Source organism: Penicillium roqueforti, assembly GCF_015533775.1.
Source record: "Penicillium roqueforti strain LCP96 04111 chromosome Unknown scaffold_20, whole genome shotgun sequence".
Classification (NCBI taxonomy): domain Eukaryota; kingdom Fungi; phylum Ascomycota; class Eurotiomycetes; order Eurotiales; family Aspergillaceae; genus Penicillium; species Penicillium roqueforti.
The window spans coordinates 52397-79793 of NW_024067584.1; the positions used below are offsets into that span (position 1 = coordinate 52397).

Genomic DNA, 27397 nt, shown 5'->3' on the forward strand with positions numbered 1-27397 from the left:
TATATCGTTACCTCGGCCGTGCAATGCCCCAGAGCAAGCCATTTGTCCCTTCATGCTATGCCTTCCTACCAACCTAGTCTATCTCTCCCAAATAGCAAAGAGCAATCCTTCCTTGCCCTTCTCGACCTAATTATGACGATGCAGAGCCGGTAGATGCCACAGATGACGGTCCCTCGCGGCTGAGCACCCACATGAAAACGAACTGAACCGCGTAGGAGTATACGAACAAGAACTGACCGCGTCGGTTGCGCTGGGACCGGGCCACAGCCTGCATCGAACCGGCATGCATGGCGGAATCGGTCGAATCGGGGAGCAGCACATATTTGAGCGAGCGAAGCTAGAGTTTAGACATTAGCAAATGCGGAACGAATTGAAAAGCGATAAAGTCGTCACTCACCAGGAAGAACGCATTGGCCAAAAATGTGTACGCGAACACCGTCCAGCCAATCCAGCCCCTAGTCTCTTGTCCGGGGTTGAAGATCTCAGAGACAACCATGGTGACAATGATTCCAACAAACTTGTAGCCCGAGTACGCCAGCAGATCCAGCAGCTGGGAGTCATTGTTGATGCTCAAAATGTAAGTCGCCAGCTTCAAGCAGAGAATCTCAAATGCGATCACTGCAATGGCCGTGGTGGTGATCGAACCGAGAAGCTCTGGGTGGAAATCGCCTCGGAATCCAGCCAGTAACACCGACAGCAGAATATATGTGACCAGGGCCATGACGGGAATATACATGTCCGGTGAGTTCAGGTCGTCGCGAGGAGGCAAGAACATGGATGAGTATTGTTGCTGTATGATTTGACCACCTGGTCCAGAAGTTGGAGCCATCCGGGCTTGCTGTCGGGACCAGGGCTTGTGTCGCCAAGGGAAGAGGACAAGGACCAGCTTGTTCAGGACGTAGGAGTTGGAGACGTTAAAGTAGTGCTTGAGAGCGGGTATAGAGACATAGCGATTGAACTGTAGATTATCTCCAGGTTAGCTATAAACGATAGAAATTTGTAGATGATGCATACGTTATTTTCCATGTACTCCTGTCCAGCCGCCATTGCGCTTTTGCCGACTTGGAAGCCCATCTGAGCCGTGGGTTCGTTCATGAACCCGCCGAATCCGGGAGTACCATAGCCACCCTGAGCCGGTGACGGTTGGTACGGGTTACCGCCATATCCAGCACTCGGGGGTTGCTGGGGAGCTGGTGGTGGAGGTGAGCGCATCATAGGGACGGTCGAGACATGTTGTGGGACGGGGTGATGAAGAGGCGGCGATTGCGCGGGTGGCGGAGCGAAAGAGCCCCGATACATAATGCACCTGAATAGGGAACGAAGATAGGAGGGAAAATGAGCGTGGAAGTTCGGTGGCGAACGTGTCGTCTAGATCGTGTGACGGGGGTTTGGGGAAGAAGCGAAGTTGATAGCGGAGGGAAGTGTTTATACGTGGCTGAAGATCCAATCCGCTCTGAGCTCCCCAACTTCGCCCGTTCCGCCACCAACAAGTCACACCGGGCTTTTTTTCCTCCTACATTTATTATCTGCTTCTCACATTCGCCGATCAATTGCCGGAGATACTCGAAATGTTGGAGGCTTTTGAAATTTTAACCACATCGGGCGTGGTGCTTTGGTCTAAGGCCTACGCTCCGGTGGGCGCACATGTTATCAACAGCCTGATCAACGATGTCTTTATCGAGGAGAAGGTCGTGCCGCAGAATGCTACAACTAATGGGATCTCGCCGGCATACAAGAAGGAGAAATATACACTGAAATGGAAGAGAGTCAAGGAATTCGATTTGATCTTCGTGGTATGTCTGTCGCATGCGCATGCGCTCGCTGCTTCGACTAACTCTGGGTTTATGCAGGCCGTCTACCAATCGCTACTCCACCTTGGCTGGATAGACAAACTTCTTGAGAACATTTCAACCATCTTTATTGATCTCTACAAGGACCAGGTGAAGGGAAACCGCGCGAGAATCCAGACCTATCGGTTCGATCAATACTTTGAACAGCAAGTTCGGGAGCTTGAAGACAACGCTGGTGGATTCGTAGAAGAACATGTGCCAGAGACGGGTGAAAAGAAAGACCCGCTTGTTTCGTCGGACAATGGAGGCCCACCGCCGCCACCGGTGCCTGGCCTGGTGAAAGGTATGGAATGACAAACCCCAGTTTTAGTTTCAAGCGCATGCTGACCATCCTAAAGCGCAGCCCAGAGCTGCGCTAGCCGGGGCGACCTCTGATGAGGGTACGCCACCAGCTACACCAGAAATTTCTAGATCTTCGACCCCTCAGGGTCATCTTCTTACAGCCAAAGCCGGGCCTGGAGGTCGTGGCTCTCGACGTTCCCGCAAGGCTGCCAATTCGAACGCCAACGCATCGTCTGGTGATGAAGCCCGGAAGGGAAAGCCTGTCAAGTCCCCTGTGAAGAAGATGCGCAGATGGGATGCTAGTGGGATGGCAGATGAGGATGACGGAGAAATCCTCGATTATTCTGCCCCCGCGGAGGAAGGAGAGACCGTCGCCCCTGCGGTGGAGGCTGTCTCCGAGGAGGATTGGGGTCGTCGAACCGGCAAGGGCCAATTCGTGCTGAAAGAGTTGGGCGAGGAAGTTCAATCCATCTTGGACCAAGCTGATGCTGAAAAGTCCAAAGGTACTGCTTCGTCTGGTGTGGTTGGCTCCGGGTTCAACGCAATTGGTGGCTTCTTCCGTAACATCGTCGGAGGAAAGGTTCTGACAGAATCTGATCTCGAGAAGCCTCTCAAGGCGATGGAAGAACACCTTTTGAAGAAGAATGTCGCCCGTGAAGCTGCTGTCCGGCTCTGCGAGGGAGTTAAGCTTGAGATGATTGGCAAGAAGACTGGCAATTTCCAGAGTACTGATGCCGCATTGCATGTGGCCATGGAATCCTCGCTGCGGAAGATCCTGACACCGACCTCTTCTTTGGATTTGCTGCGCGAGATTAACGCTGTGGTCGCTCCCACCACCAAGCAGCAGGCGCCTCGTCCATATGTCATGTCTATTGTTGGCGTCAACGGCGTTGGAAAGTCGACCAACCTGAGCAAGATCTGCTACTTCTTGCTTCAAAACAAGTACCGTGTTCTTATTGCCGCTTGCGATACTTTCCGTTCCGGTGCCGTGGAGCAGCTCCGCGTGCACGCTGACCGCTTGAAGGAACTGAGCGTTCGTGAAAATGCAGGCGATGTGGAGATCTACCAGAAGGGCTACGGCAAGGACGCAGCCAACGTTGCCAAGGATGCAGTCGAATACGCTGCGGCCAATAAGTTTGATGTCGTCCTGATCGACACTGCCGGTCGTCGGCATAACGACCAGCGGCTGATGTCGTCGCTTGAGAAGTTCGCCAAGTTCGCTAACCCAGACAAGATTTTCATGGTTGGTGAGGCTCTGGTCGGCACGGACAGTGTCATGCAGGCTCGCAACTTCAACCAGGCATTTGGCACCGGTAGGAACTTGGACGGTTTCATTATCAGTAAATGTGACACTGTCGGCGACATGGTGGGAACACTGGTCAGCATGGTCCATGCCACGGGAATTCCCATTGTGTTCCTGGGCGTTGGACAACATTATGGAGATCTGCGAGGGCTCAGTGTTCCCTGGGCTGTTAGTCTGCTGATGAAGTAGGGACGACTTGATATCCTAGTTTGTTATTTCTATTTCTTAGCTGTATATAAATCCTTACTTTATTACCTGCGATCATGTTGCTATAGTCTCGTATAATGAATCCCCCAAAAAAAAACAGAATCTCTGTACAGTCAACTTACTGATCAAATATAAAGCCACAACCTGCTAAATTTGCCATCAACCAGCCAAGTGGCCGAGCAGTAACTCGGCCATCGCATTCTTCCTTGGTCTAGTGGTGATGATTTCCGCTTGTCATTAAAACCGATAAGCGCGGGAGACCGGGGTTCGATTCCCCGAGGGAGAGATTTCTTTTTGCACTTTTTCAACTATCTCGGCGCAGATCTCGCATTTATTTTGGCTCGTCGCTTCTTTTTTGGACTTTAATTACCCTGAGACTGTTGAAGGTAATCTGATATATGTTGTAGCCATGGTTGGTGGAGAGAATGGCTTCTGAACCCGGTACATATGAAAATCCCAATTGGGACATTTCAGGTGGGGCCTTGCCCTAAAAACTCTGCTGCCCCATATGTCCAAACTTGTCCAAATTCTCAACAAGGCCGGCTGGCCCAATGGCAAGGCGCTTGACTACGAATCAAGAGATTGCAGGTTCGATCCCTGCGTCGGTCAATACTTTTTGCCCTCGTGGCTTTCTTTTTGCTCTATTGTCAGAGGAGATGTGGTTCAACTAGCGGCTGGTTGGGTGGTATGCAGTAGGGTGTGTGGCGATTTAGTTTTTGGGAGTGGTTGCTGAGTTATTAAGAGCATGAAATGAGAGATCACTATGTTCAGATATGTTTCATATGATCAAGGATACCGATGGTGCTGGCGGAACTACACATAGGAAGAGTGAACCATTGTGGATGCAGGGTTGGGGGATATCACCGAATTGCCAATATGGCACAGCTATCGGTAAATGCAAACCCAAGGGACTAGAAGTTGACAGCTATATATGTCAGTGGCGATGGTGGAGGTTTCAGGCCGAACTACGTATCGTTGAATGCTACCCTATCAGTCTTGTTCAATATGATCTAGATGAGTAGCTCTCTGTTTGTTTATATCGAATCAATCATTCTTCTCTTTTATTCCTCTCCTCTGGGTGTGCTAGCACATATCAAGTCAAGTACTTTACCATATTAGAAGGAAGTGATCATTCTAACACTACCAGTGAACGCAACGACTCGTTTGCGGATCCGAGTGCGGACAGGTCGTTAGCATGTTGATCCATCTCTAGCCAATTTAATATTCCAACTAGTATAAGACTCTACGGCAGGACAAGCTGCTTAAGGCAGAGTTATATCTCGATATAGCTGGTGATGTCTTGGCGTGTGATCACCAAGTACGACAGACATCGAAGGCTATCATATCGAGTGCGCCGACAAAATGTAACTTGATCACCAAACAGTAATTTACACAAGCTGGGTAGGAATTGCGGCCAGCAGTAAACATACCTGCGGTAATTTAGCGAGGAGTGTGTTGCCTGATAATAGTGTGTTTGTGGTCCTTCTCTTAAATATAATGCCTCTTAAATATAATGCCTTCGAAGAAGAAGAAGATCCGAATAATATCAGAGGGCTGGTAGCAGACGTCGATAATTGGACAGAATTTGAAACGTGCCCATGGCCAGGGGTTCCTAATAGACATCGACGTTGTGGTCTAGGGAAGAGAAGTTGACGCTGATCTTTGGAAGAGTCTCGTGACGAGAACAATATCTTTGACAGAAAGAGGGTTTTTCGAAATCGAAATAAACGATTATCACGGTGAGTGAACCGGGCCAAGTTACAGCGAAAGAAGGATACGTCTAGGAAATTAGCTGTTTATATACATGTGTATCAAGTCGGGGCATTGTTGGATTCGCCTTCACGTTCTTGGATTGTCAGTGGTTGGCGCATGTTGTGATCTTCTTCTTTACTGACTATCCTCAAGAAATCTTACTTGGCCTTGGGCCTTCGTCCACGATTATTCCTTCGCAATGTTTTGAGTATGTTAAAATGGTGTCACAAGTAGCCATTTCAGTGGCTCTATTACCGTCATTTGGTGCTGGCGTAATATATAGAGTTAAGGTACATGATAAAGCAAGGGGCGCCATGTTTCGAGTCGTATAATATGTATTTTGGATAATATGCTGACGATATATGTGTCTGCGTTACTGATTTACATACGTATCCCTTAAGAGAGGCTATAAGAGCTAATGGTAATTATATGGATGCCATTGGCGCTATGCATACAAGGGGTGTTTCCAGTTATATATTCTGGGGATTATGGCGAATCCTACAAATCACATCAGTATGATGCCTACATAGGTGGGCCCACCTAATAAACTGTATGATCCTGACTGCTATAGCGGGTCCAGTCTTTTCCCCGTAAATATCCTTGATTTTACTGACTTGGTCTTGGATAGAAGGAAATCAAGTTATAGCTGCTGGAATAACTTGTTGAGCCTCGGCACTAACGCATTGTAACACAAGATCGACACATGCAAGGGCTATGAACATATAAGCCAATAAGGAATCGACAAGCCTCATGCACCTGGGCAGGTAAATCAAATGAATAATTGTACTCAGTACCACTATCCAGTTAACTAGTTAGCTCCCCAGGTGCTCGCTCTGCTCGCTCTAGGGCTGCCCAGGTGCCTAGATCAAATGACTCAGCATAGATCTGCAACATCGCTTACATCATCATTGTGTTTCTCCAGGGCTTGATCCGGCCTAAGATCTTTTGCAGCCAACTTCAACCATCCAAAGCTTCTCCGCAATTTTTGTTTCTCGACCTAGCCCTGCATCTACAAATTTGTCCTCTTGGCTAGGCAAATATTCCATCCGCGCAGGTTGAAACTTATACCAAGAAGCTCTCGCACGACATTGCGTCTACAACCAGACTTTCAGCACGACCCCAAGCGCATGGTTAGCTGTGACAAGTCTTCATTCAATATTTATTTAGCTGGCGTGTCGCCAGAATGACGGGTCCAGACCTGGCTTCGCTCAATCGCCGCTCCTCCACGCAGCATTACCACACCTTCGATACTCCGCCGCCCAAGTCCCGTGGGCGACCTAACTCGGGCCAGTCCGAGTCCTCTGGGGATGGCTCACACGATACCCACAATGAGATCGCTATTCCCCCACCAAAGGCATCACCGCTGCCGAAGAGGCAAATGGCAGTGCTAGCGATAATAGCACTGGCGGAGCAAACGGCGTTGAACTCGATCAGTCCATACCTCCCGGACATGGCTTCGACATTCCCCGAGGTGGAATCGACCCAGGTGGGCGTATACGTGGGCAGCATTGCATCGGCCTTTGCGCTGGCTCAGTTTAGCACAAACTATTTCTGGGGCTGGCTTTCGGACCGTGTTGGTCGCAAGCCAGTGATCCTGCTTGGCACCTTTCTGACTGCGCTATGTTTCCTTGCATTCGGATTCTGCAAGACTCTTGTACAAGCTATTGTTGTGCAGGCGTTGATGGGTGTGGTAAATGGAAACCAGGGTTTGGTGTCCACCTGTCTCGGAGAAATCACCGACCGTCGCAATCAGTCCCAGGCTTTTACCTACCTCCCGGTGTTATACGGAATTGGAGGTATAACGGGACCACTCCTAGGAGGACTGCTCGTTTTTGAGACCAACCCTTTTACTGGCAACAAAAATCCGTATCCCTATCTCGCGCCAAATATAGTGTCCGCTGTTATCCTTCTGGTGGACTTTGTTCTCACAGCTATTTTCCTGGAAGAGAGCCTCGAAGATGCAGACAGTCTTCCAAAGATCGGCAAAAAGGTGCGCAGCTTGTTCGCATGGCTATGGCAGTTCACTGGCAATTCCCGTCACCCGACCTATGTGGAGGTCCCTCAAGAACCGATACACCCCCACAACCACCGCGATTCAGAAACCGAGGGTCATGACAGTGATCTAGATTCTGCGTCTGAGATGTCAAGCATCCTTGGCCACTCAGAGGAACTCAGTTGGGATGAGATATTCACTCGTGATACACTCTTACTTCTTTTGACATACCTGATCTTTGCTCTCTGCAACGTGTCTTTCAACTCGTTGTTCCCAATATTCGCGCAAGCCAAGCCTCCGGCCGGAAGGTCGCTCACCCCGTCCGAGATCGGCCTTGCTCAAGGCTTTGCTGGAATCGTGACGATTATTTTCCAAATCTGTATCTTCAACCGTCTGCGAGACAAGATGGGCAATCGATGGTCTTATCGCGCAGGCCTATTTGGCTTTGTTGTCTCGTTTATCTTGATGCCCTTCATTGGGTATAAGAGCAAGTCTAGCGAAGGGTTGACTGGCAAGTCCGCCATCATGGCCACCGAGCTCTGCCTTGTGTTGCTGGTCAAGACCATCGCCTCCGTGGGTGGTCTGACCAGCGCTCTGCTTCTGGTAAGAACTTACGATATGCCTCTTTCGATAAACCCAAGCTAATAATTTTCCTAGGTCACAAACTCGGCACCTAACCATGCCGTCCTCGGTGCCTTGAATGGCCTTGCACAGACTCTCTCCGCAGCCGGACGTGCAGTGGGCCCATTCCTCTCCGGCGGACTATTCTCCCTCACCGCCAAGTTGCAGCCTAAAGGAGAGGCTGTGGCATTCGGAGTTTTCGGAGCGGTCTCCTTTATCGGCTTCATATTGAGCTTCGGCATCCGTGGTCGTTCACTTGAAGCAGAGGGTTGGGGCGAGGACAGCGATGCAGGAAAGTCGGATGACGAGGAGCCGAGCGGTGTATGATTAGAATACACGAACCTATAAAATGTGCCGACATGACGATGTGACGAGTTTATGCTTTCGTTCCAGCCTGCTTTTGCATTTGAATATACATTAGCCCCCGTTTCTTTTATGATAGATATTGCTGTTCCTGTTACATTACTTGCTGAAACAAAAACGGGTGTTCGATTAGACCTTGAGCCTGAAGGTTTTATTCGAGATTTTGCCATGACCCCGACGAAGAATACTATTCAATTACTGGGGTTTCGAGATACTTAAACTTCTCTTTATGGGTAGATTAAAGCCGAGTGAAGAGATAAAAGGGGAATGTCTACTATTGTAGTAAGCTAGGCTGGGTGGCTGAAACAGATATCTCCTTTTTTGCAAAACATTGGAATTTGTTCTCTGCTCATACGGACATAAACAACAAGATTTTGATAACCAGACAGCACTAAACACAATTCGAAACTGGATAGAGAAATTTGAGTTGAAGGAGTGTTGAAACGAAAGAGAACTCGAAATTGAAAGATAAACAAGGGTATATGGTATATAGCACATAACGATCGTGACAGTAAATCGTGGAAAATCAGCGTGAAGGAAATGCCCAAAAAAACTAAACAGACAAACCAAGCAGTGAAAAACAAACGAATCAAGCCCAGCGCCAGCCCGACTCTTGTGGCTTTTGACGCTTGATAACATCCGACAGCGGGGTATTGCCTTGACCAAGGGGATTGCGCTGATTATTTTCCCGTTGACGCCGAAGCAACCGCACAGCAGCAGAAGCATCAATCCCTTCACCAGTGTCGGTAATCTTAAGAGCCCACTTAGCATCTTGCGTATTAAAGCCAAGCTCATTGACCATCATATCGATGGCGCGGTCAACAGGGTCCAGAACCTGCGGCCGCAGAGGCAGAGGCATCATAGCCGGCGGAGGAGTATAAAACGCAGCAAAGCCAGTAGTATGATCGGACGAATGAGTCAGGGTACGAGGAGCAGTCCCAGCAGTCGAGGTCGAGGACCTGTCAAGAACGAGCGCAGGCACAGACGGAATAGGCCGGTGATCTCGGATCGACCCGTTGAGATTATGGACAATAGTGCTGAACTCCGACATGGGGCGTTCAGCAGAGAAGGAAAAGCGGCCTGTGGTATCGGGATCGAAACCATGCTTACGGCGGCGACGGAGCTCGTGGGCGAATCCGGCTTGACGCTCGCGGATCTCGCGGTCATTTTCGATAGGGCTTGTTCTTTGCGGGCTGAGTTCGGTCGGGCTGTCGAGGGCGCGTTCTTGGAGCTCGTAGGCGCGCGAGACTGCTTCTTTCAGGAATGAGGAGCGACTTGCTTCGGTTTCGGTTGGTTCCCACTTCGCGAGACCGATTGACTTCGCCTTTGTGAATGTGGCCGCGGTGGTGTCGGCTGGGCAGACCGAGCTGAGTGTTAAGACGGCGCCTAGACCGAGAGTGAGAATGTAGGAAGTCCATTCCTCTATACTTGAGAGTTAGCCGTGCTTAATATGAGAGTTTGGTTTCGCTTACCGAGAACGGTCTCCTCGCGAGCCAGATCACCATCTGGGACGTTCATGCCATCGAAAATGCCGACCTTGCGAGCTTCAATGCATTTTCCATGCAGCGGCTGCAACAGAACACCCATGCACGTCCAGATCTCCGTCAGATCGTACATCTGTTTCTGCGATAGACCGGAAAGATTCCCACGACCGAATCCCTCAGGCGGTTCAAACAAAACATTATTCATAGCGAAAGGCTGTGTCATCGTCGAAGCCGAGGTGAAGTGATTCTTCGCCTGGACACCACCCTTCAACCAGTCCATTTGGCCAGCGATATCATTCTCCCGCCCCTTCCCACTGCCGAAAATCCGACAGAAGGTCCAGAGCCGCCAGAACGCATCGTCGACTTCTTCAGCGCGGGTGTTATCCACACCCGCCAGACCGCGAATGGTATCGCGACGCAGGAACGGCGAGCATCGCGCAAGGACCAACGCCTTCAGCTTGGCAAGGGTGTATATATCCTGCGCGTACCTCTGCAGATAGAGCGTGGGCGTGTATTCCGGAACCTGGGAGTCGGGATTTAGAAGGAGCTGCCACTCCATTTCCCACGGCGGACTCATCTCACGCATTTCCCAAGCGGGCGGGGACATTTTGAACAGGGCGTTTTTTAGCATGGGCAGCTCGCGGCCTTTGAACGCGGTGTAGATCTTTTTGTTCGCGAGGGCGAAGTTGAAAAGGTCATCTAGAGAGTCGATGTTCTGCATAATTGACAGAATCAAATCCACCGGCATATCCTCAGGGAGGGGGATATTGGCTGGGACATTGCGATTGACGTTGGGAGGGAGCGCGGATGAAGGAGACGGGGGAGTCGCGGGGAGTTCATAGATCTGTTCGGCGAGTTGGACGCTGCTTGCCTGCGCAGTCGAGACCAGGGCCCAACTCTGACGAATTTTGGAGGCTATGGGCTTCTCTAGTTTCACCTCCATGGCGAGAGGGGACAACAGCGCTTGTTCGACTTGATCGAAGGGATTCCCGGGATTCGTTTGCAAACGAGGCAATTGAAGTAGCAGGCTGTCGCGCGTGGGGGGCAGATCGAGGGGATCAACAGAACGCGATTCCAATGTCATGAGAGAGTCCTCCGACCGTGAGCTGACGCTAACTGCATCGCGGGGCGTTTGCATTTGCTTGCGAAAGGCCAGGAAGGATTTCTTGGATTTTGCTTTTTTGATTTCCTTTGTGTCGGGCTTTTCGTTAATCTCCTTTTCCTCCCTGCCCGATCGACGGGCCTTGTCCTTCCCCTCCCTCCTACTAAGTTTGTGGCTTTTTTCTTTGCTTAGACTCGAACCCCTCGATATGATCGTATTCACCCGACTGTTCTTCGCCGCCTTCCCTTGCGGTGTCTGTGAGTGAGGCTTCGTGGAGGGGGGGAGGGGCGCGGGCCGGCTAGCAATCAAGTCCCCATTATGCCGGCTGATCTGCAGCGGCCCGTCAAGGATCAGCGTCTTGCGAGATGAATCCTGGTCATTCAGGCCCGCAAGGGTATCTTCGAGTTCCTCGGCGGCCTGCGACAATGTTGGGACATGACGAGTGCGATGACTAGTGAGATCTGACCGTTGACTATGATGCTGCGGCTGAGCCTGACTGCGTCCGCATATATGGCATGGATGGCCGGATTGCCGGTGGGTATTCAACTGGTGTAACATGGAATGCTTCCAGTCGTCATGGCTCACCGTAGATTGTCGCAACGAGAACAGCGAGTCTCTCATGGAGAATTGCCTTGACCACTGTGACTTGCGTGGTGAGACTACCGAAAGGGGGGAGTCGGGCCGACTTGAGACTGAACTGGGACCGAAGAATGGTTCTAGTGGCAAGGGCTTGTTCCTGTGGTTGTTCATTGATGCATTTTTAGTGCTGAGGATTGGGAAGCCGAGTTTTGACACGTGCAGGTGGCAGGGCGAGGAAGGCCGCGAGGAACATATGGAGTGGGTATCGTCGAAGACCCCGGCGGCGACGGGGGAATAGATCGAGTATGCATCGGCGGTTTTATACGGGTATCGTCCATCATCTCCCCAGAATGTGCTGCCGACACTGGTCACCGAACTGCGATGGCTATAGCACGACGAAGCACAATCCAAAGTCTCATCAGTCCCAGAAGACGAGAGGGTGATATCCAGTCGATCGGCAGATCCATATGCATCGCAAGCGAAGCCTTCAGAGCGATATAAAGTATGCACTCGTTCTTCTAGTTCCCGTTCGAAAAAAGAGGGCCCCGTCGAGCGGTCCATATTGAAATCAGCGCTGGCCGGGGAGACAACGGAGAAGTGTGAGGACAGCTCTGGAAAAAAGCGGACCAAGCGGGAAACTGAACGCAATGGAGGGAGATGGTCCGACAATGGAGAAATTTCAGAATCGTCTTGGGAATCCCGGGGTGATTCCAAGTCAATCATAGTGCCCAAAGATTCCGACGGGGAGGCAGACTCGGTGTCCCCGAGGCACTCGCTTGTGGTATATTCTTCTTTGAGACCCAAGTGGTGTGATTTGCCTCGGGTATCTTCACTATCGGATGCCATATGTGTCGAGGGGGCCTCTGGAACTGCTCCAGACGGGCCATGGGTGGTATCCGCAATCTGCACTGGCATTGTCTGTAGGTCTTTGTTGACTGTCGGACTCGATCGATCTGAAACAGTGGCCCGGACTATGACTCGAGTTTCCAGACCGAAGGGTTTTCTTCGAAGCTTCAATGATAGAGGACGAAAGACTATTTTTTTCTGATTGGAGGTCTTAGTCCTTTGATTTAAGGGATGACGACGCCGAGAAGGTGACATTGACAGGCAATAAGTCATATCTCAGCTCTTTTTCTGTATCTTGATTCATGGGGCATTGTTGGCCCGAATAGGCTGCTCTTGCCCTTTGTTAGCATGTCACGATGTTACTTCAAGTCCCCAATCATCTGTCAATTGCGTTAGAACATACCTTAAGTCCGAATTTTGGTGGAAGCAGACTCGTGGAGGCGTTCTTTGTAGAAAATGATTCGTCTCGGCTGTGGCTGCGTAGAACAAAGACCAGAACCCAAATGTTTTTTGTCTGATCTTGCAAGTATAGGAGTTTGCAAAGAGGAAATAGCAAAGAAGCTCGGAATGGGAATTATTCTCTAATACCGCATGACACAGGCACAGACCGGTTGATATCGTCTCGAAATCAGCAAGTCCTACGGAGTACAAGGGTCTGTCTGTACGGAGAGTATGGAGTTTCTCAAAATGACATCCCAGCCGAATAAGCAGACCGTCATGATTAGTCTGTCGATTATTGGCTTAGTGTGCTGCAGCTACGCAGCGATACCCTGGGGTCAAAAGATCACCCCAATCCCCAATTGAGTAAGTCGTTAGATGAGGAGTAAAAGTGTTGATTCAATTCTTACTAGAATAGCTATTTCTATAGCCATAGTTGCATCGAGCTTCGTGTTCATCCGTACTCACGGCGCAGTGAGTTTACGCCCCAATGATAGGCGGTAAATTGTAATACATCCACAACATACTGAGTATATGCATGATTGTCCGGTTCCCCAATGACCGTGAATAGCTGGAGCTGTTTCGGATGTACATCGTATTATAGTGGCCCCAGTTTTCCGCATATGGAGAAGACCCTCCCTTGCCGCGTGGGGTCCAATTTAAAACTGACATCCTATATGAATATCGCCCTTACGTAGGGCTTGGACTTGGATGATTTGCGCATGCACGAAAGTAGCTCGAGTCCACATCCCCTGCAAGTGTTTTCCCCATCGTCGCCTTGCTTTCACAGTAGAAAAACTCGCCCACCAAACTTGAAAGCAATTCTAGACTCCTGGTGCCACCGATGATATGTAATATGAACACCGATGAAGAGCCCGAGGAGGATCTAGTGGGCCAAGATACTCGGTAGAGATCCTCGTAATCTCGCCCGCTTTGACCTTGTTTGGACTATCTAGGCAAGTTACTCGGCGATCTTGCCCAGTGCGTTAACCTAAGGCTTCTCTGCGAGATTTGTCTCTTTCAAACATGATACCCCAGAGTGGTAGGACTAAGCCACGAATGTTAATGTTTCACGAGCGGGGTGTTGCTAAATATATTCAGGGCTAAGCATTTCAGGAACGAGAAGTCTAGAAGTGTAGAAGAAGTAGATGTGAAATACGAGAACATGGAAGATTTGCCATGACACTACTAATAATAGCACAGGAGGGGCTGCTTTTAGTGCTGACTTGTATCTTGATGTCTCATGTCTCTTATACGAACATTTTTCGTCTCAAGGGTCTATACAGCTATTCATTTATCTCTAAAGGTAATATTTCATCTGCAGGTCTCTGCAATAGTATTTTTTGTCCTTCTTTGTCGAACTTAGAGGCAGATTGCTAACAAATTCCGTACGAATCTTCTTTATGCAATTTAGTATCTGGTACACACATGGCAGTGCTTAAGCAAATAAAACTAAGACCAGAGATTATGGGCAGCTAGGTAGACCTCTCCCATATGTAAGAAGCAAAACAGAAAATAATTCACTTCAGTTTTCATCTAAAACCACAAAATCTTGCAATTTCTGGGCCGTGAAATCTCTTTGTTCTACGGCTTTAAGCCACCTCTTCCTCGTCGAGTCCTTGACCCTTTTTGATCGCCATGAGAAATGTGTGATTGGGTTATGCGTTATTGTTGAATAATGTCTGGGCTCAATATTTCAGTTCAAATGTATGGATATGAACTTATCACTAGAACAAGTTAGTTCTTCGACTATTTGTTCATTTGTGCTCTTAGAACCATCCTCGCCTACCCTTTCAGGAGGGATTCATGTTGCTCCTTACCCAATAACTACGCCTGAATCTATATTTATCTTCTTTGCTTCCTGTGATCAAAGAAAAATGCAGAGGATTGTCACATACTACCATCCCTAAAGGTTGGAGAGATGAAAAAGATATAAACTAGCTGTGTGTCAACGGCTTCACAAACCTCATAAAATCTACAATACACCCTGTCAGTATCATGGTCGGTTTTGACGAAGAAATGCTGGACTCTTGGGGTCCAGCAGTTTGGGGAGTCATCTTCGACCGATTGCAAAGCGGAAATGTCAAAGGTGGTACGCTTCAGGTTGCCTGGCCAAGCAACGTCGACAGGAAAACAGCAGCCCAGCAAATCCAATGGGCCACCAAGTTGCCTCTCGCCCACCTCCCTCAAAAGGCACTCGATATAATATTTGACAAAATGGTTGGTTTCTCAGTGGGGGTTCGATATATGGAAGAAAAGAAGATCCACGCTATGCATGGACTCCTAAAACACAACGGACCACTCAAAGCGAGTGTGGAAAAATGGTTCAGATGGCCGGGGACCGTCGAAAAATGGAGGGGTTTGATCCGGTCTTACAAGAGTTACGAAGATGCAATGGGACACTTGTCGGATTGCACTACGTTCCCAAGAGAAACCGATAATCATCCATTCAAGACCCACCCTGCATACAATGCCGCAATGCAATGCTCTTCCTGCTTGGAGTTCCTGGTTCATTTCGGGATCGTCACGCCCAATGGCTATGACTTATCAGGAAGAAGCTGGATCGAGGCAGGATTGAATAGTCCTAATATGGATCTGCTCACCTACCTTGTCAGCAATGCAGATCCTCAGCATCTGATCAAACCCAGAGATATCAGAGAAACCCACGAAAACCACATCCTTCTCTCACTCGTCGGTGTCGGCGCATTTTCTCAATTCGTGATTGCCCTGAACAGGCTACGCCAGGCAAAACTCGTGCCCGTCGACGAACTCCGCAAAATCTTCCACGAAGCAGCGATGCATGAGTTCTGCGCTGTCGCCCCCGTCGCCGTGGCAGAAGCACTCTACCAACACGGAATCAACATCGGCAACGTCGAGCACCAGTACCACGAACTCGGCGGACAGCTAGAATCCTCCTGGCACATCGCCGCAGCCTTCAACCCAGCCGGAGCTGAGTTCATGGCCTGGCTCGAAAAATTCTCCATGCTCAACGCCGAGGTCCGAAACTCAGAAAACATGAACCCGTTAATGTACGCCGCGTGCTTCGACGAGCCAGCCTCAATCGATTGGCTCTGCCAGAAATGCGATCCCATGCAGCCCAGATTAACCGGAGGCGCGCAGGGGTACGCCTTGATCTGCGCAGCTCGAAGCTCACACCTCCACAGCGGCGAGATATTCTCTATCATCATCTCCCACCTACCCGATAAGCTATTCACCAATGAATACGGCAAAATCTTCGGCACAGAGATCGCCGAAGGACTAGCATCACACAAGCGCAAGCTCGCCGACGGCCGAGTCCGCGACCCCACGCAGAACGTGATGGAGCTGCTCGCCGTGCGCAAGATGCAAGCGCTCGTCCGCCGTCTGTCTAATCACTGGACTGGGAGTCAATGGCATTTGGCTCTGGATGCATTCATACGCGATAATGATCTGGGGATCCTCAGGCACAGTATCGGTACAGGCACGCGTCTGCTTCGGAGCAGCTCGCGGGATGGCTCGCGCAACCGCCGTAATGTACGCTATCCCAAGAGCCCTCAGCTAAGCAGTATTTCGGAACATGAGGTGTTGCCGAGGGAGAATGGTAATGGGTCGGATCCTGCTCTCGCGGATGCTATTAGGAGGAATAGGCCTAGTCGTGTTACTGCTCGCAGTGGCGGCAGACAGACTCTTGGTCCTATCAGGGATTCTAGCAATATGGTCACTAAGAATGTGGGTAGGATGGGATCGAATCGCCGAATTTGAGATGTTGTGTAGCGGCCTGGCGCTGAAGCATCGAAACACGCTTCTGCGTATGATGTTATTTTTCATTTCGTTGCTTTATGTTGAGTTTTTACATTGTTGTTGATGTTCTGATTCGAATTCCTATCGTACTGTCAAAACCCAGTATAGATACCGTTATTTTTCACGTTACAGCATGATCATGTGACCTTTTGTGTGTTTTTGATTACTAAGTTTGTCCGTCATCCATGGATTTTCGGACCGATTGTTTTTAGTTTCTTCTCACATTATCGAATCAGATCATTGTCTATTGCGTAACCTCTCTTATTCAAATTAATATGATGATATATCCCTCCAGATGTCAGTCCAATCATTAGATAAACAGGTTGACCAAAACAAAGGATGAGATTCGGACAATCTACCAGTCAAGTGCACTTGAAGCACCGCTCTGCGATCCACCGCTAACACAATCTAGCTCTTTGCAAACTGTTGCCAATTAGTAAACAGTGAGGTAACTGGAAATAAAATACTCACGTTGGTCTGCCTTTTGGAATAGAGTGCTTCCTTCTGGCTTGTGCATGGCTGGGAGGATCCGACCCCCTTCGATCCGTTCGAGCTTTGTGTGCTCCTGGAGTCGACATAAGATTTGACGTGTGTCTGATTAATTGAGTTAGACAATAGAAAGGAAGTTCATATCCAAGATCCATACCTGTGTTATTTAACTCGCCCGAAGACCTAGTTAAAATAAGAATTAGCGACAGGTCTTGTTGGATAATAGCTCGAAGTACCCACCCTTGCTTAGTAGAGATAGATTGATATTCAACCTCAATCTCTCTAATCAAATTCTTCGTCACACTCTGTGATACTTCGGATATTTTCTGAATTTCAGGTTTATTGACAGCGCAGTGGGCGAAGAGGTCGTAGCGAATATTCGTCTTCGACTCAGAGGCGGGAAAGAAGGAAAGGGCAAGACATAAACCCGCATCCTGAAATGAATAAATAAGTGTAATCGGGAATAAGGAACACTTTTCCAGACTACTCTTCCCCGTCATAGCCCTGAAAAGCTTCATGGCGGGAGATGGCCTCGATACTTCAGACATTCTCTGATGTAGCTCGCTGGTATAGGTATCGAGGTGACGAGATCGAGCTATTAAAGTGTCAGCTATTTTCTCTAATAATTCTGACATCAGTTGCTTACTTCCAGCCTTCCAATTGAAGTCTCCCGACAAAGTCAGACCAGAAACCCAAGTAGATTTCCCTCTAAGACCAGCCAATCCACTCAAAGCCGAAGCCACACCGTCAAATACAGCCGGCTCACCAGAATTGAGATTCACAAAGATCAACCCTTGATCAGTGGTATGAGTATGAACCTCAAATAGACTATTCTGCGACTTATCAAACCCAGGAACATCATCAAACTGAGGAGCCTTCACCAGCCGACCAGTGGTATCATAGCTCCAGCCGTGATAACGACAACCAAGAACAGTCGAGGCACCAGTTTCTTTCCTGGTAATAGTATACGCACGATGGCGACACACATTATGAAACGCGCGGATCTTGTCGTCCTTACCGCGAATGAGAAACACCGGGAACCCGGCGATCTCGAAAGATTGATATGAGCCAGGCTTATAAAACTGGGAGATATGGGCAATATAGAGCCATGTCTAGAATGCGCATTAGCGAAGCTGTTCAGTGATGTTGTTTTGGAATTTCTATTACTTGGCTGAAGAGCGCACGCCGTTCGAGCTCGAAGACTTCCCGACCGCTCCACCATCCTTCTGGGATTTCGGGTTCTTTGGAAACGGTCAAATCTGAGTTATCTAGCGGGGTGATTGCAATAGATTTGGTGACTTTATCGGCTTTTGGTTGAGATAAATGGGGCCATGTTCGGTGGAGTAGAAAGATAAGTGTCACGACGGCCACGAGGATGGAGGTTAGAGATGTTAGGTAGTCTGTATCGGTGGAATCCATGATAAATAAAGGATTGCTGTTCTGAATGTTAGAAAGTGGTTGGCATGCCCTGATATACTGTCACTGGGAGGTTTACATGTTACCCCTCCACACATTACACTCTCCACAGTTAGCGCAGATGCCTCCATTACCCGATTGGGTTGGAATTTCCTGGCTGTATCACTCAGATGACTTGTCATTTGATCCCGTATGGTTGGGATTATTGTTATCATACGGTGAGTACTGTGCAAGGCATTAAGATATAGTTGCATTCACATTCATATCTCATATCTCATCAAAATAGCGATCATTATATTCCTGCGATACTACGCTGCCATTTGAACCATGGAGGGCGCGACATGCTCCTCCAGTCCTGACTCTTTCGCTGCCTTGGCAGTCCTGTCAAACTCATGCTGCTCGCAGACCATATCAAACACCCGTCTCTGGTAGTCTAAGGGAAATATGTGTGTTAGCATTATTGCATGAACTAATTTTAAAAGCCACAACTCCAACTCACAAGACACGCCATTCTCCTTGTTTGGGTTCAGAATTCCCTCGTGATAAACCCCCCTAGCCAGATTGCTCTGGGCCTTCTCGCAGAGCTCGAAGTCTTCCATAGCCACTTGGCGCACGAATTTGAAGTATTCTTCGAACTTGTCTCCAGATTCAAGATGGAAGTAGTCAAATTCCATCCGGGTGACCTGCGGGTCAGCGGTCGGGCATACTCTGAAGCAGGACATGCCACCACCATAGACATTCAGCGTGCAGTTGGGAAAGAAGTACAGGAATAGACCGTCATCTGACTTATTTGGGTCTGCGATATGCTGCGAGAAATTGTGCTTGTTGCGCACGGTGTAGAAGGTCGGCGGATAGTATTTGGAGAAAGACGGGTGAGTGTATTGGCAGTGTAGACACTCTTGATATCCGTCGACCCTGACGAAAGTTAATAATAACACAGTAGAAAAGGGTAAGGTAGAATATTACATGGTCTTCCAGTTAAACCGGCCTTCATAGTTGATGCTCCGACGGTGCGGTAGTTTAGTGAAGTCGACTTTACCGAGCAGCTCCTCGAGCTCTGGGAAGAATTCATGGAAACTAGGAGCATCGTCGGAGATAGTTGAGAAGAGGAGTCCAGTGGGGGTGAGATGACTGCGCAGTTCTTTACCCTGTAGATAGCAGTGTTTAGAAGGGACTTCACATTTCATCTGGATCACACGTACGGTTTTCGCGCAGACAACCTTCAGCTCCTCATCCACGGGGTTCAGAGTCTCCCCTGAAGTGCGAACAGCGGAGACAGACCGCTGCGCAATCTCGTATGAAACATGCTCGCCCACAACCTGGAATCTGGTGACTGGGCCGAGCAAGTACCAGGACTGGAGCATATCTTAGTCTTCTTCAACTGCCAGAACTGAGAAGACTATGTTACATACTTTGAGAAAGACAGCCCGCCGCTCCATCTGATATAACGGCTGGCTGCAGTACCAGGAGGCAGGCAAAGTGCGAACAAGCTCGGACATGATACCGATAAAATTAGCCAGTGGATTCAAATTTCAGATAAAGACGATTGGAGTGGATTGCGACAGTGACAGCGAAAGAGACGGATTTTTATATCGCTATAGATTATTTTGTTTCAATAGTTTTATCGATCTGGATTGAGAGAAATGCTTTTTTTGTTGGCAATAAGGTTGTCCAACCTTGAGTGCTGGACAGATGCGGTATATCGTTTCCCAAACGAGTTATCGAGTCCCGTCGATGTCACGCTTGATCACATGGCACACGCAGATCTGAGATGTTCTAGCCGTGTAAGGCCCTAAAGATAGACATAATCTTTTCAGGGTCCTGGGACTTTTGTGAGCTGAGTCAAAGGATCTACGACGGCATATACCATACCCAAGTAGGCATTTTTAGCCTGTATGTGCTCAAGCTAGATTTTCAAGATGAATGATATTGAGAGAATTAGTAAACTGAAACGTTTTACAAAAATGCCCGATAGCAAAAGTTGCTCCAAGCATTTGTGGTCCTATGTACTTGACTTCCTCCTTTGGTTTCCTAGACCTTGCAGCTTTTTGCTCACTGAGCACGCTCTCAGCTTTCAAATTAGGGGTTTCTCTTGGCTAGTTAAGGGGAAATATAAGACATAATGGGGGATTAAGGAAATAATTTTGTGTTCCAAACCCCTCGGTTTTGGATCTAGGAATCTGCTATCTAATAATCAACGCGCCCCGCACAGCCCGGAAAGTAACGATCTCTGGCAGACTGATATAGTTCATATAGTTCGGACCCTCTAAAGTATTTGATTCGGCAACATTATTCCACACGCTCTGGTCGTGTTCATCCACCTAGATAATCTTGATCATACCAGTAGTAATCGCCTCATGCATAAATAATTCATAAATCGGCAAAGTCAGCAGAATTATGCGCATAATTAGTGTGTTTGCCTTGTTTGTACTTCATTTAGACCAGCTCAGGTCATTTTCGCTTTATGTTGTACGCACAATTTCTTTGCGTATATTTAAAGAAAGAGAGAAACCACAAAGCTGCTTAATACAGATCTTTTGTTTGAGATATATATGCAAATACAATATTGGTGCCAACCTAATATCCCCTGCGCGGCTCGGATATGATCCTGCCCGTTGAATACCGCCATTGTAGCATATCGCTAATTTTACTCTGTCCTGAAGAGCTAACCAATGAGAGTACAATTTCTAGACAGTTTCTCCTAGCAGACCTAACGAGGTACTCTATTTCAAGGGGATGACGAGTAACATTGATGGATTTTACGAAAACCATACTGGCATATAAAGGAAAAGAAATACGGCACATGTGCGTATAGAATGCATGGAAAACATGTTTCCGCAGCCTTTGTTGAATATCGAGAAAACCAAAATGCTATAGTGATATTTCACGCAGCATGGCATGACCAAGCGCCCCTTTGATTGACGGGCGACGTAGAGAATTCCTGATAGGTTTTTGTCCTTTGGCGCCCTGTCTAGCAAGCGAATCATACGTAGCCTGCCCGTATGGTACTGCCGTATCATGTTGCTTATCAGGATAGGCTGTAGATTCAGCTATAATATTGAGTTGATCATAGTGTTTCATCATACATTGCGCCAATCGATAATCAATACCGGTAGAGTATCAAGCGACCGCTGCTGGGCTGGTATGACTACTATTTCACCATTTGAGCTAACATATAGTCGGTAGCCAATACCAGCCCCATTGAGAAACCGTAAGAAACTCTCCAGAGCGGCTTGATCTAGGTCACATGGTACCATGATCGTTGTAGCGGCTACAAAGCCAATCAACAGAAGGAGCAAAAGGACGCAAAATTGGCGCATGTTGAAAAAAAGGTATGATTGGAAAATGTAAGGTTTCTTGTATGATATGCTTGGGATTAGGTAGAAGTCTCGGGGAGGATTTACAGAAGATAATCGCCTTGCTATTTACTAGACCTGCATGAAAACATTCTGTCGACCAGGAAGGCCCACTTTCTATATCGTCGTTTTGCTTCCTTGTTTTGTGTACTCAGTCATTTACCACCTTGCCGTGATTATAGAGCATATAGTAGTAGGATATAATGAATAACTACTTGGAATGTGCTCATGTAAACAGGTACTACATATAGAAATGATTGCTTCGCTGCACTCTTCACTCGACGTTGAAATTTCCGTAGTCTGAAGTCCTGGCTATCTGACCCTTTGCCAAGAGGATCTCCTTCTCCAGATGCTGTTAAACTGAAATGGCGATTTTGCCCGAAAACCCACGATTGTCCTCACATTATTGGTCGTTCATCGACGCTACCGACCTTGTTAGCACTAGTCGGTGTAGTGGATTGGGGGCATTTGATCGCTGCCTAATATCGTGGAATCTTGAGAAAGCCTTCGGAAGAACCCTATACCCGCAAGCCTATGTGATATACTAAGTAGGTCTTGGTCGTAAGGCCATTTATATTGTAGGCTGGGTTTTCTTTGCGTTGCAATCGAGTCGGTATTCACCTGAACGGTTCTTCTTGCAATTTGACTACTGGCTGGAGAAACCACATCTTACGAGTCATGAGGAGACATCAGATCGATTGGAAGATGATAAATTGCTGACCGCTCATTCTGGACCACCGTCCTGAAGTATTTTGCGGGATATTCTAGGTCAGCAAAACACAGCAGCCCCGATGCACTCCACGCGAGTCAGACTTTCGAATGATCTCACGTCATTGTCTTTCCGATAGCTGAAAACCCCTCTCTGTTTGTTGAGAGCTTAACGCTATGCGGAACATACCGAAGTAGTTATATAAGTGACCCCTCCCCCGATACTTTGATCCCAACAGATCATATGAGAGCCATTTTTTCTGATCATACATTTTTTTTGCTATTCAACATGCGCCAGTTTCTCGGCGGCCTTTTGCTCCTTCTGTTGGTTGGCTTTGTGGCCACTTCACATGCAGTGCCTAGTAGTGCAGGTGTCACAATCATCATGGGACCAAGAGACCTAAATCAAGCCGCTATAGAGAGCTTCTTACGTGCCTCGATGGGACTTGTTTGACTACCGAATATATGTTACCCCAGGTGGTGAATAGTAGTCATACCAGCCTAGCAGCGGTCGCTTGATACTACCGGTATTGGTTATCAATTGGCGCAATGTATGATGAAACACAAATGAAACATTGGGTCGTCATCAATCAAAGAGGAGCTTGATCATGCCACATGTCACGTTGCATTACTATGGTCATCTCGAAAAGGCTGCGGAAGTCATGATTTAGATGCATACTATACGCGGGCGTGTTATAGTCATCCTTCTTCATATGCCGGTGTACGCTATGAAAACTCCAGCAACAATAAATAGCTGCACATGTTTATATGTCTTTTTGTCTCCATCAAGCTTTAGAGAGCTTGATGGTAGTTAGATCATCACCGGCATTTCTTATTACATCTGTTGATCATTTTCTCTGTCACTCAGATATCTGCGAGCAACTTGGACCACATACTACACATATACCCTATACTTTTCTCACAAGAAATTAGAGAACCAATAGGATGAGAAGTAACTATACGAATGGAGGCCAATGTACATAAAGAAGGCATGATCGGCCAATCACGATACGTATTAGCCATCACGTGATCCATTAGACAGAGGAAATATGGTGAGAGCTACATAGAGTTAAGAAGTACACTATAACCACCCAAAAAGACCAGGAATGAAATACAATTGGAACGGAAACTGCAAGATATAGAGAGAGACTGATATTTATTCTATTTCCCTCTGTTGAGGTTCAAAATGAATTCAGCTGCCTAGAGGATCCGAGAGTGGCCACCGAAGGCGAAAGAGCAAAATAGAAGAAGAGAGAGATTAATTCAGCTTCCTCAATTCCAGAAATCAAACATTTCACCAAAACGCCAACGATCCAAAGAGCCAGAAGAAAGAGAAGAGTGAAAGAAGCATCACCTAACTAACTATAAGAGAGATCAGACGATCCGTATCTCTTATCGGGCAATTACGTCGTCAACTTCCGCCGACTTGAAAGGTTGGAACTCAACACCTTCAGAGCCCTGAACCTTCCATGATGGCCCCGATCAAATATACTCCTCCTCCTACCCCCTCACCTCCAGCGTCTTGCTACGCCATGAGTGACGACGAAGAAGATGAATACAACACCATCGCCCAGGCTGCCTCGAATAGAGGGGTCAAGCTGCTCTTCTCCAAAAGCAAAGTATGACAATTTCCAACAAGGAGGAATACCAATCTAACAATAATCCAGGTCTATATTCATCCAACTTCCTCTGCCAAAGACAATATCCCTGGCTTTATCGCCCTCATCCAGCAAAAACCTCTCCCCGCATCACATGCATCCGCGACTCATTTCAAAAACCCCGATACACCCTCCTATCTCCTCGCATGGGTCCCAGAGTCCTCCCTTGGAGAAGCTTATGATACATACGTGAAAGTAGACCTCTCGGAAGGTGACTCTTCGCCGCGCCAGAAGTACTTGGTTCCGCCGCTTCCGACCACCACCACCTACAAAGACCCCATCGGACTGTATTCTTTTGCAGTTCCGCTATCACAGATATACTCGCTTTTAGTACGACCACCGAGCATTGGATGGTGGTTTGGAAGTTTAGTGATCAACACCCGAGCGGGCGATGGCTTCCCCGCGCTATTTTTCCATGACGACGAATGCGAGTCCACCATCTTACAAAAGAGGAAGAGGGTCAAGGAAACCTTCGATCCATTTGGCAAGGAAGGGGGTTTGTTTTGGGGCGGCGATGAGGTACTGCGCTGGTTACGGAAGTATGCGGAGGTGCAGCGCTCCTCGGTAGACAGGAACGTCTACCTCGTTAACCCGTCGGATGAGGACCAGCTGTCTTTCGGCCAGCTGGTGACCCATGGCGACAAATCCATCCCAGGGCAGACACAGCCCGAAGCCGGGGCTTCCGCCGGATCCCGAGCCGAACAGCCTGATGCCAGCATGGATCCATTCATGAAGACCCTCAAGGAGACACGGTGGAAAGTGCTGGAGCAGCTCAGCAAAATCACGACCTTTACCCGTCGGACTGCCAATGATATAGTCGATAACCCTCTCATACCGCCTCAGATGCGCCGTCTTTTGAAAAACCCAGAGATCCAGACGTTGCAAGATGAGTTCGACAGCGCCAGGGTCTATCTGGCTCGTTGGGCGATGAGTGTTGCCGAGCAGAGCGACAAAGACCGAAACCAGCGTATATGGACCGCGCAGGATATGCTGGAAATGGAGAATAGCTCGGTTGGCGACTTTGAGATCTTAGAGCTGGAGACCGGGAACCTGGCTATCCAGGAGCGACGCCGTGTTCTCCAACTGGAAGAATGGGAGGGCTTCTTCGACCCGAGCTCGGGTAGACTCCAAGTCACAGTGGAGGAAATTAAAGAGCGGATCTTCCATGGCGGCTTGGATCCCAATGATGGCGTCAGAAAGGAGGCATGGCTCTTCCTTCTCGGTGTTTATTCGTGGGATAGCAGCCACGAGGAGCGTCAAGCAATGATGAACTCCAAGCGCGATGAGTACATCCGGCTGAAAGCAGGCTGGTGGGAGCGAATGGTCGAGGGCAACTCAACGGCCGAGCAGTTTGATCATTGGAAAGAGCAAAAGACTCGGATAGGTGAGATTATACACTGAATTCGACATGGTGGCTACTAACACATGGCTATAGAAAAGGATGTTCACCGCACCGACCGTACCATTCCTTTATTTGCAGGCGAAGATATTCCTCATCCGGATCCTGATTCTCCGTTCGCCGAAACAGGTACCAACGTGCACCTGGAGCAGATGAAGGATATGCTCTTGACCTATAACGAATTTAACCCAGACCTTGGGTACGTTCAAGGGATGAGTGATCTCCTAGCGCCGATATATGCTGTGATGCAAGATGACGCCGTAGCTTTCTGGGCGTTTGTCGGGTTCATGGATCGAATGGTATGTTTCCACGCTGCAAATCGCCGCATTCTCTTACTAACATCTCTGCAGGAGCATAACTTCCTCCGAGACCAATCTGGAATGCGTGGCCAGCTATTAGCTCTCGATCACCTCGTCCAGCTCATGGACCCGCAGCTCTACTTACATCTGCAGTCTGCCGATAGTACCAACTTCTTCTTTTTCTTCCGTATGCTCCTGGTGTGGTACAAACGGGAGTTTGACTGGAGCGATGTCCTGCGTCTATGGGAGACATTGTGGACCGACTATCTCTCCAGCAGTTTCCACCTGTTCATTGCGCTCGCCATACTCGAGAAGCACCGAGATGTAATCATGGACCATCTCAAGCACTTTGATGAGGTGCTGAAGTACAGTACGTTGGCATTGGCATCTGAATGTAAATTGATTTCAAATTACTAATTTCGCATCTCCAGTCAACGAACTCTCCAACACAATGGATCTCGTACCCATTCTCACCCGCGCAGAGTCGCTCTTCCACCGTTTCGAGCGTTCCGTGCAAGCCATCGACAAGAGAGGCAACTTCCCCACTGCGCCCACCGCTCACCAACGTCGTCCAGGGACAAGCGACCAAGATTCATCTTCGAGCAACAAGGGAAAGTCACCCCAGCTCGCTGTCGGGTCAAGCAGCGGAGTCAACACCGGCCCCTCTACTCTTCAAAAGGCAATCGATTCCCAGAAGCCGAAGGTGGTTTCTCCAGAGCTACGCGAATTACTTCGCAAGGACATTCCCTGGAAACGCCAACAAACTTCATGATTGGCATCGTGTTGAAGTTGGGATTGGATGTCTCGCTTGATATGATGTTACACTCTTGACCAAGTCATGCTTTCAGTTCTCGAAGTCTTGGCTATTGACGATTTACGATTGCCTCATGTATATTTTTCTTCGATTTTTTCTTTACTGTCGGTTTTGCGGAGCAGGATATGGCTCACGGACTTTTATCTTGAAATGAGCACCCCGCATTTGAATTCTCCAATTACGCTGATAGAGATATCTACAATAGGCAGACTCCACGTAGAACTACATCTAGTAAGGTAATAGACTCGTCTAATAAGGACCGCGGCATACCAAAGAATACATTGTTGTCAATATAGAAGTGTTTAAAGCTGGTCAAACGGTGCTGGATTGCGCGAGGGAGATAGCTTCACGAGATATTATCGTCAGTACTGCAAACAAAGTGGCAGATAGGGTAGATGGTAGACTCACACGAAAAGACAAGGCTGCTCATATAGACGTCAACAGCCGCCAGCAATGATTCTGGCGCGCATATGCCTATATTCATCGTTCATGCAACGACATACCTCCCGATGCCGCTCGAGAACATCTATAGCTCAGTGCTGATCACTCAGTTTATAAGCCAGCGCGATATCGAGGGAGCGATTCACGTACGCAGTATTACGAGCGTCGTCAGCATCTAGCCCCAACCACGGGCCTGATAGTAATCTGTCGGGGACTG

General features: G+C 48.4%; 8 protein-coding genes across 8 annotated transcripts; 4 read left to right on the forward strand and 4 right to left on the reverse strand.

Moving 5' to 3' along the window:
- Window positions 1-130: 130 nt before the first annotated feature.
- On the reverse strand, window positions 131-1299 carry LCP9604111_6951 (protein transporter YIF1; the record flags this gene model as incomplete). The annotated part of the gene is made up of 3 exons (XM_039074929.1): window positions 131-337; window positions 398-958; window positions 1015-1299. 3 exons carry the CDS (start codon window positions 1297-1299, stop codon window positions 131-133), a joined length of 1053 nt encoding a protein of 350 aa, XP_038926953.1.
- Window positions 1300-1568: 269 nt separating this feature from the next.
- LCP9604111_6952 (signal recognition particle receptor subunit alpha) lies at window positions 1569-3624 on the forward strand (the record flags this gene model as incomplete). The annotated part of the gene is made up of 3 exons (XM_039074930.1): window positions 1569-1793; window positions 1851-2133; window positions 2189-3624. 3 exons carry the CDS (start codon window positions 1569-1571, stop codon window positions 3622-3624), a joined length of 1944 nt encoding a protein of 647 aa, XP_038926954.1.
- Window positions 3625-6577: 2953 nt separating this feature from the next.
- On the forward strand, window positions 6578-8335 carry LCP9604111_6953 (MFS transporter; the record flags this gene model as incomplete). The annotated part of the gene is made up of 2 exons (XM_039074931.1): window positions 6578-7990; window positions 8045-8335. The coding sequence occupies 2 exons, from the start codon at window positions 6578-6580 to the stop codon at window positions 8333-8335; spliced, it is 1704 nt and encodes a 567-aa protein (XP_038926955.1).
- Window positions 8336-8960: 625 nt separating this feature from the next.
- Window positions 8961-12451, reverse strand: LCP9604111_6954 (uncharacterized protein; the record flags this gene model as incomplete). Its single annotated transcript, XM_039074932.1, has 2 exons — window positions 8961-9793; window positions 9844-12451. 2 exons carry the CDS (start codon window positions 12449-12451, stop codon window positions 8961-8963), a joined length of 3441 nt encoding a protein of 1146 aa, XP_038926956.1.
- A 2367-nt stretch (window positions 12452-14818) lies between these two features.
- LCP9604111_6955 (uncharacterized protein) lies at window positions 14819-16561 on the forward strand (the record flags this gene model as incomplete). The annotated part of the gene is made up of 1 exon (XM_039074933.1): window positions 14819-16561. One exon carries the CDS (start codon window positions 14819-14821, stop codon window positions 16559-16561), a length of 1743 nt encoding a protein of 580 aa, XP_038926957.1.
- Window positions 16562-16955: 394 nt separating this feature from the next.
- Window positions 16956-18508, reverse strand: LCP9604111_6956 (putative iron-sulfur cluster-binding protein; the record flags this gene model as incomplete). Its single annotated transcript, XM_039074934.1, has 6 exons — window positions 16956-17023; window positions 17072-17194; window positions 17247-17272; window positions 17330-17684; window positions 17736-18201; window positions 18257-18508. The coding sequence occupies 6 exons, from the start codon at window positions 18506-18508 to the stop codon at window positions 16956-16958; spliced, it is 1290 nt and encodes a 429-aa protein (XP_038926958.1).
- A 305-nt stretch (window positions 18509-18813) lies between these two features.
- On the reverse strand, window positions 18814-20004 carry LCP9604111_6957 (aromatic ring-hydroxylating oxygenase subunit alpha; the record flags this gene model as incomplete). The annotated part of the gene is made up of 5 exons (XM_039074935.1): window positions 18814-18938; window positions 19005-19420; window positions 19472-19653; window positions 19708-19860; window positions 19918-20004. 5 exons carry the CDS (start codon window positions 20002-20004, stop codon window positions 18814-18816), a joined length of 963 nt encoding a protein of 320 aa, XP_038926959.1.
- A 4037-nt stretch (window positions 20005-24041) lies between these two features.
- LCP9604111_6958 (GTPase-activating protein GYP7) lies at window positions 24042-26697 on the forward strand (the record flags this gene model as incomplete). The annotated part of the gene is made up of 5 exons (XM_039074936.1): window positions 24042-24188; window positions 24237-25611; window positions 25663-25925; window positions 25977-26295; window positions 26357-26697. The coding sequence occupies 5 exons, from the start codon at window positions 24042-24044 to the stop codon at window positions 26695-26697; spliced, it is 2445 nt and encodes an 814-aa protein (XP_038926960.1).
- Between the last annotated feature and the right edge of the window lie 700 nt (window positions 26698-27397).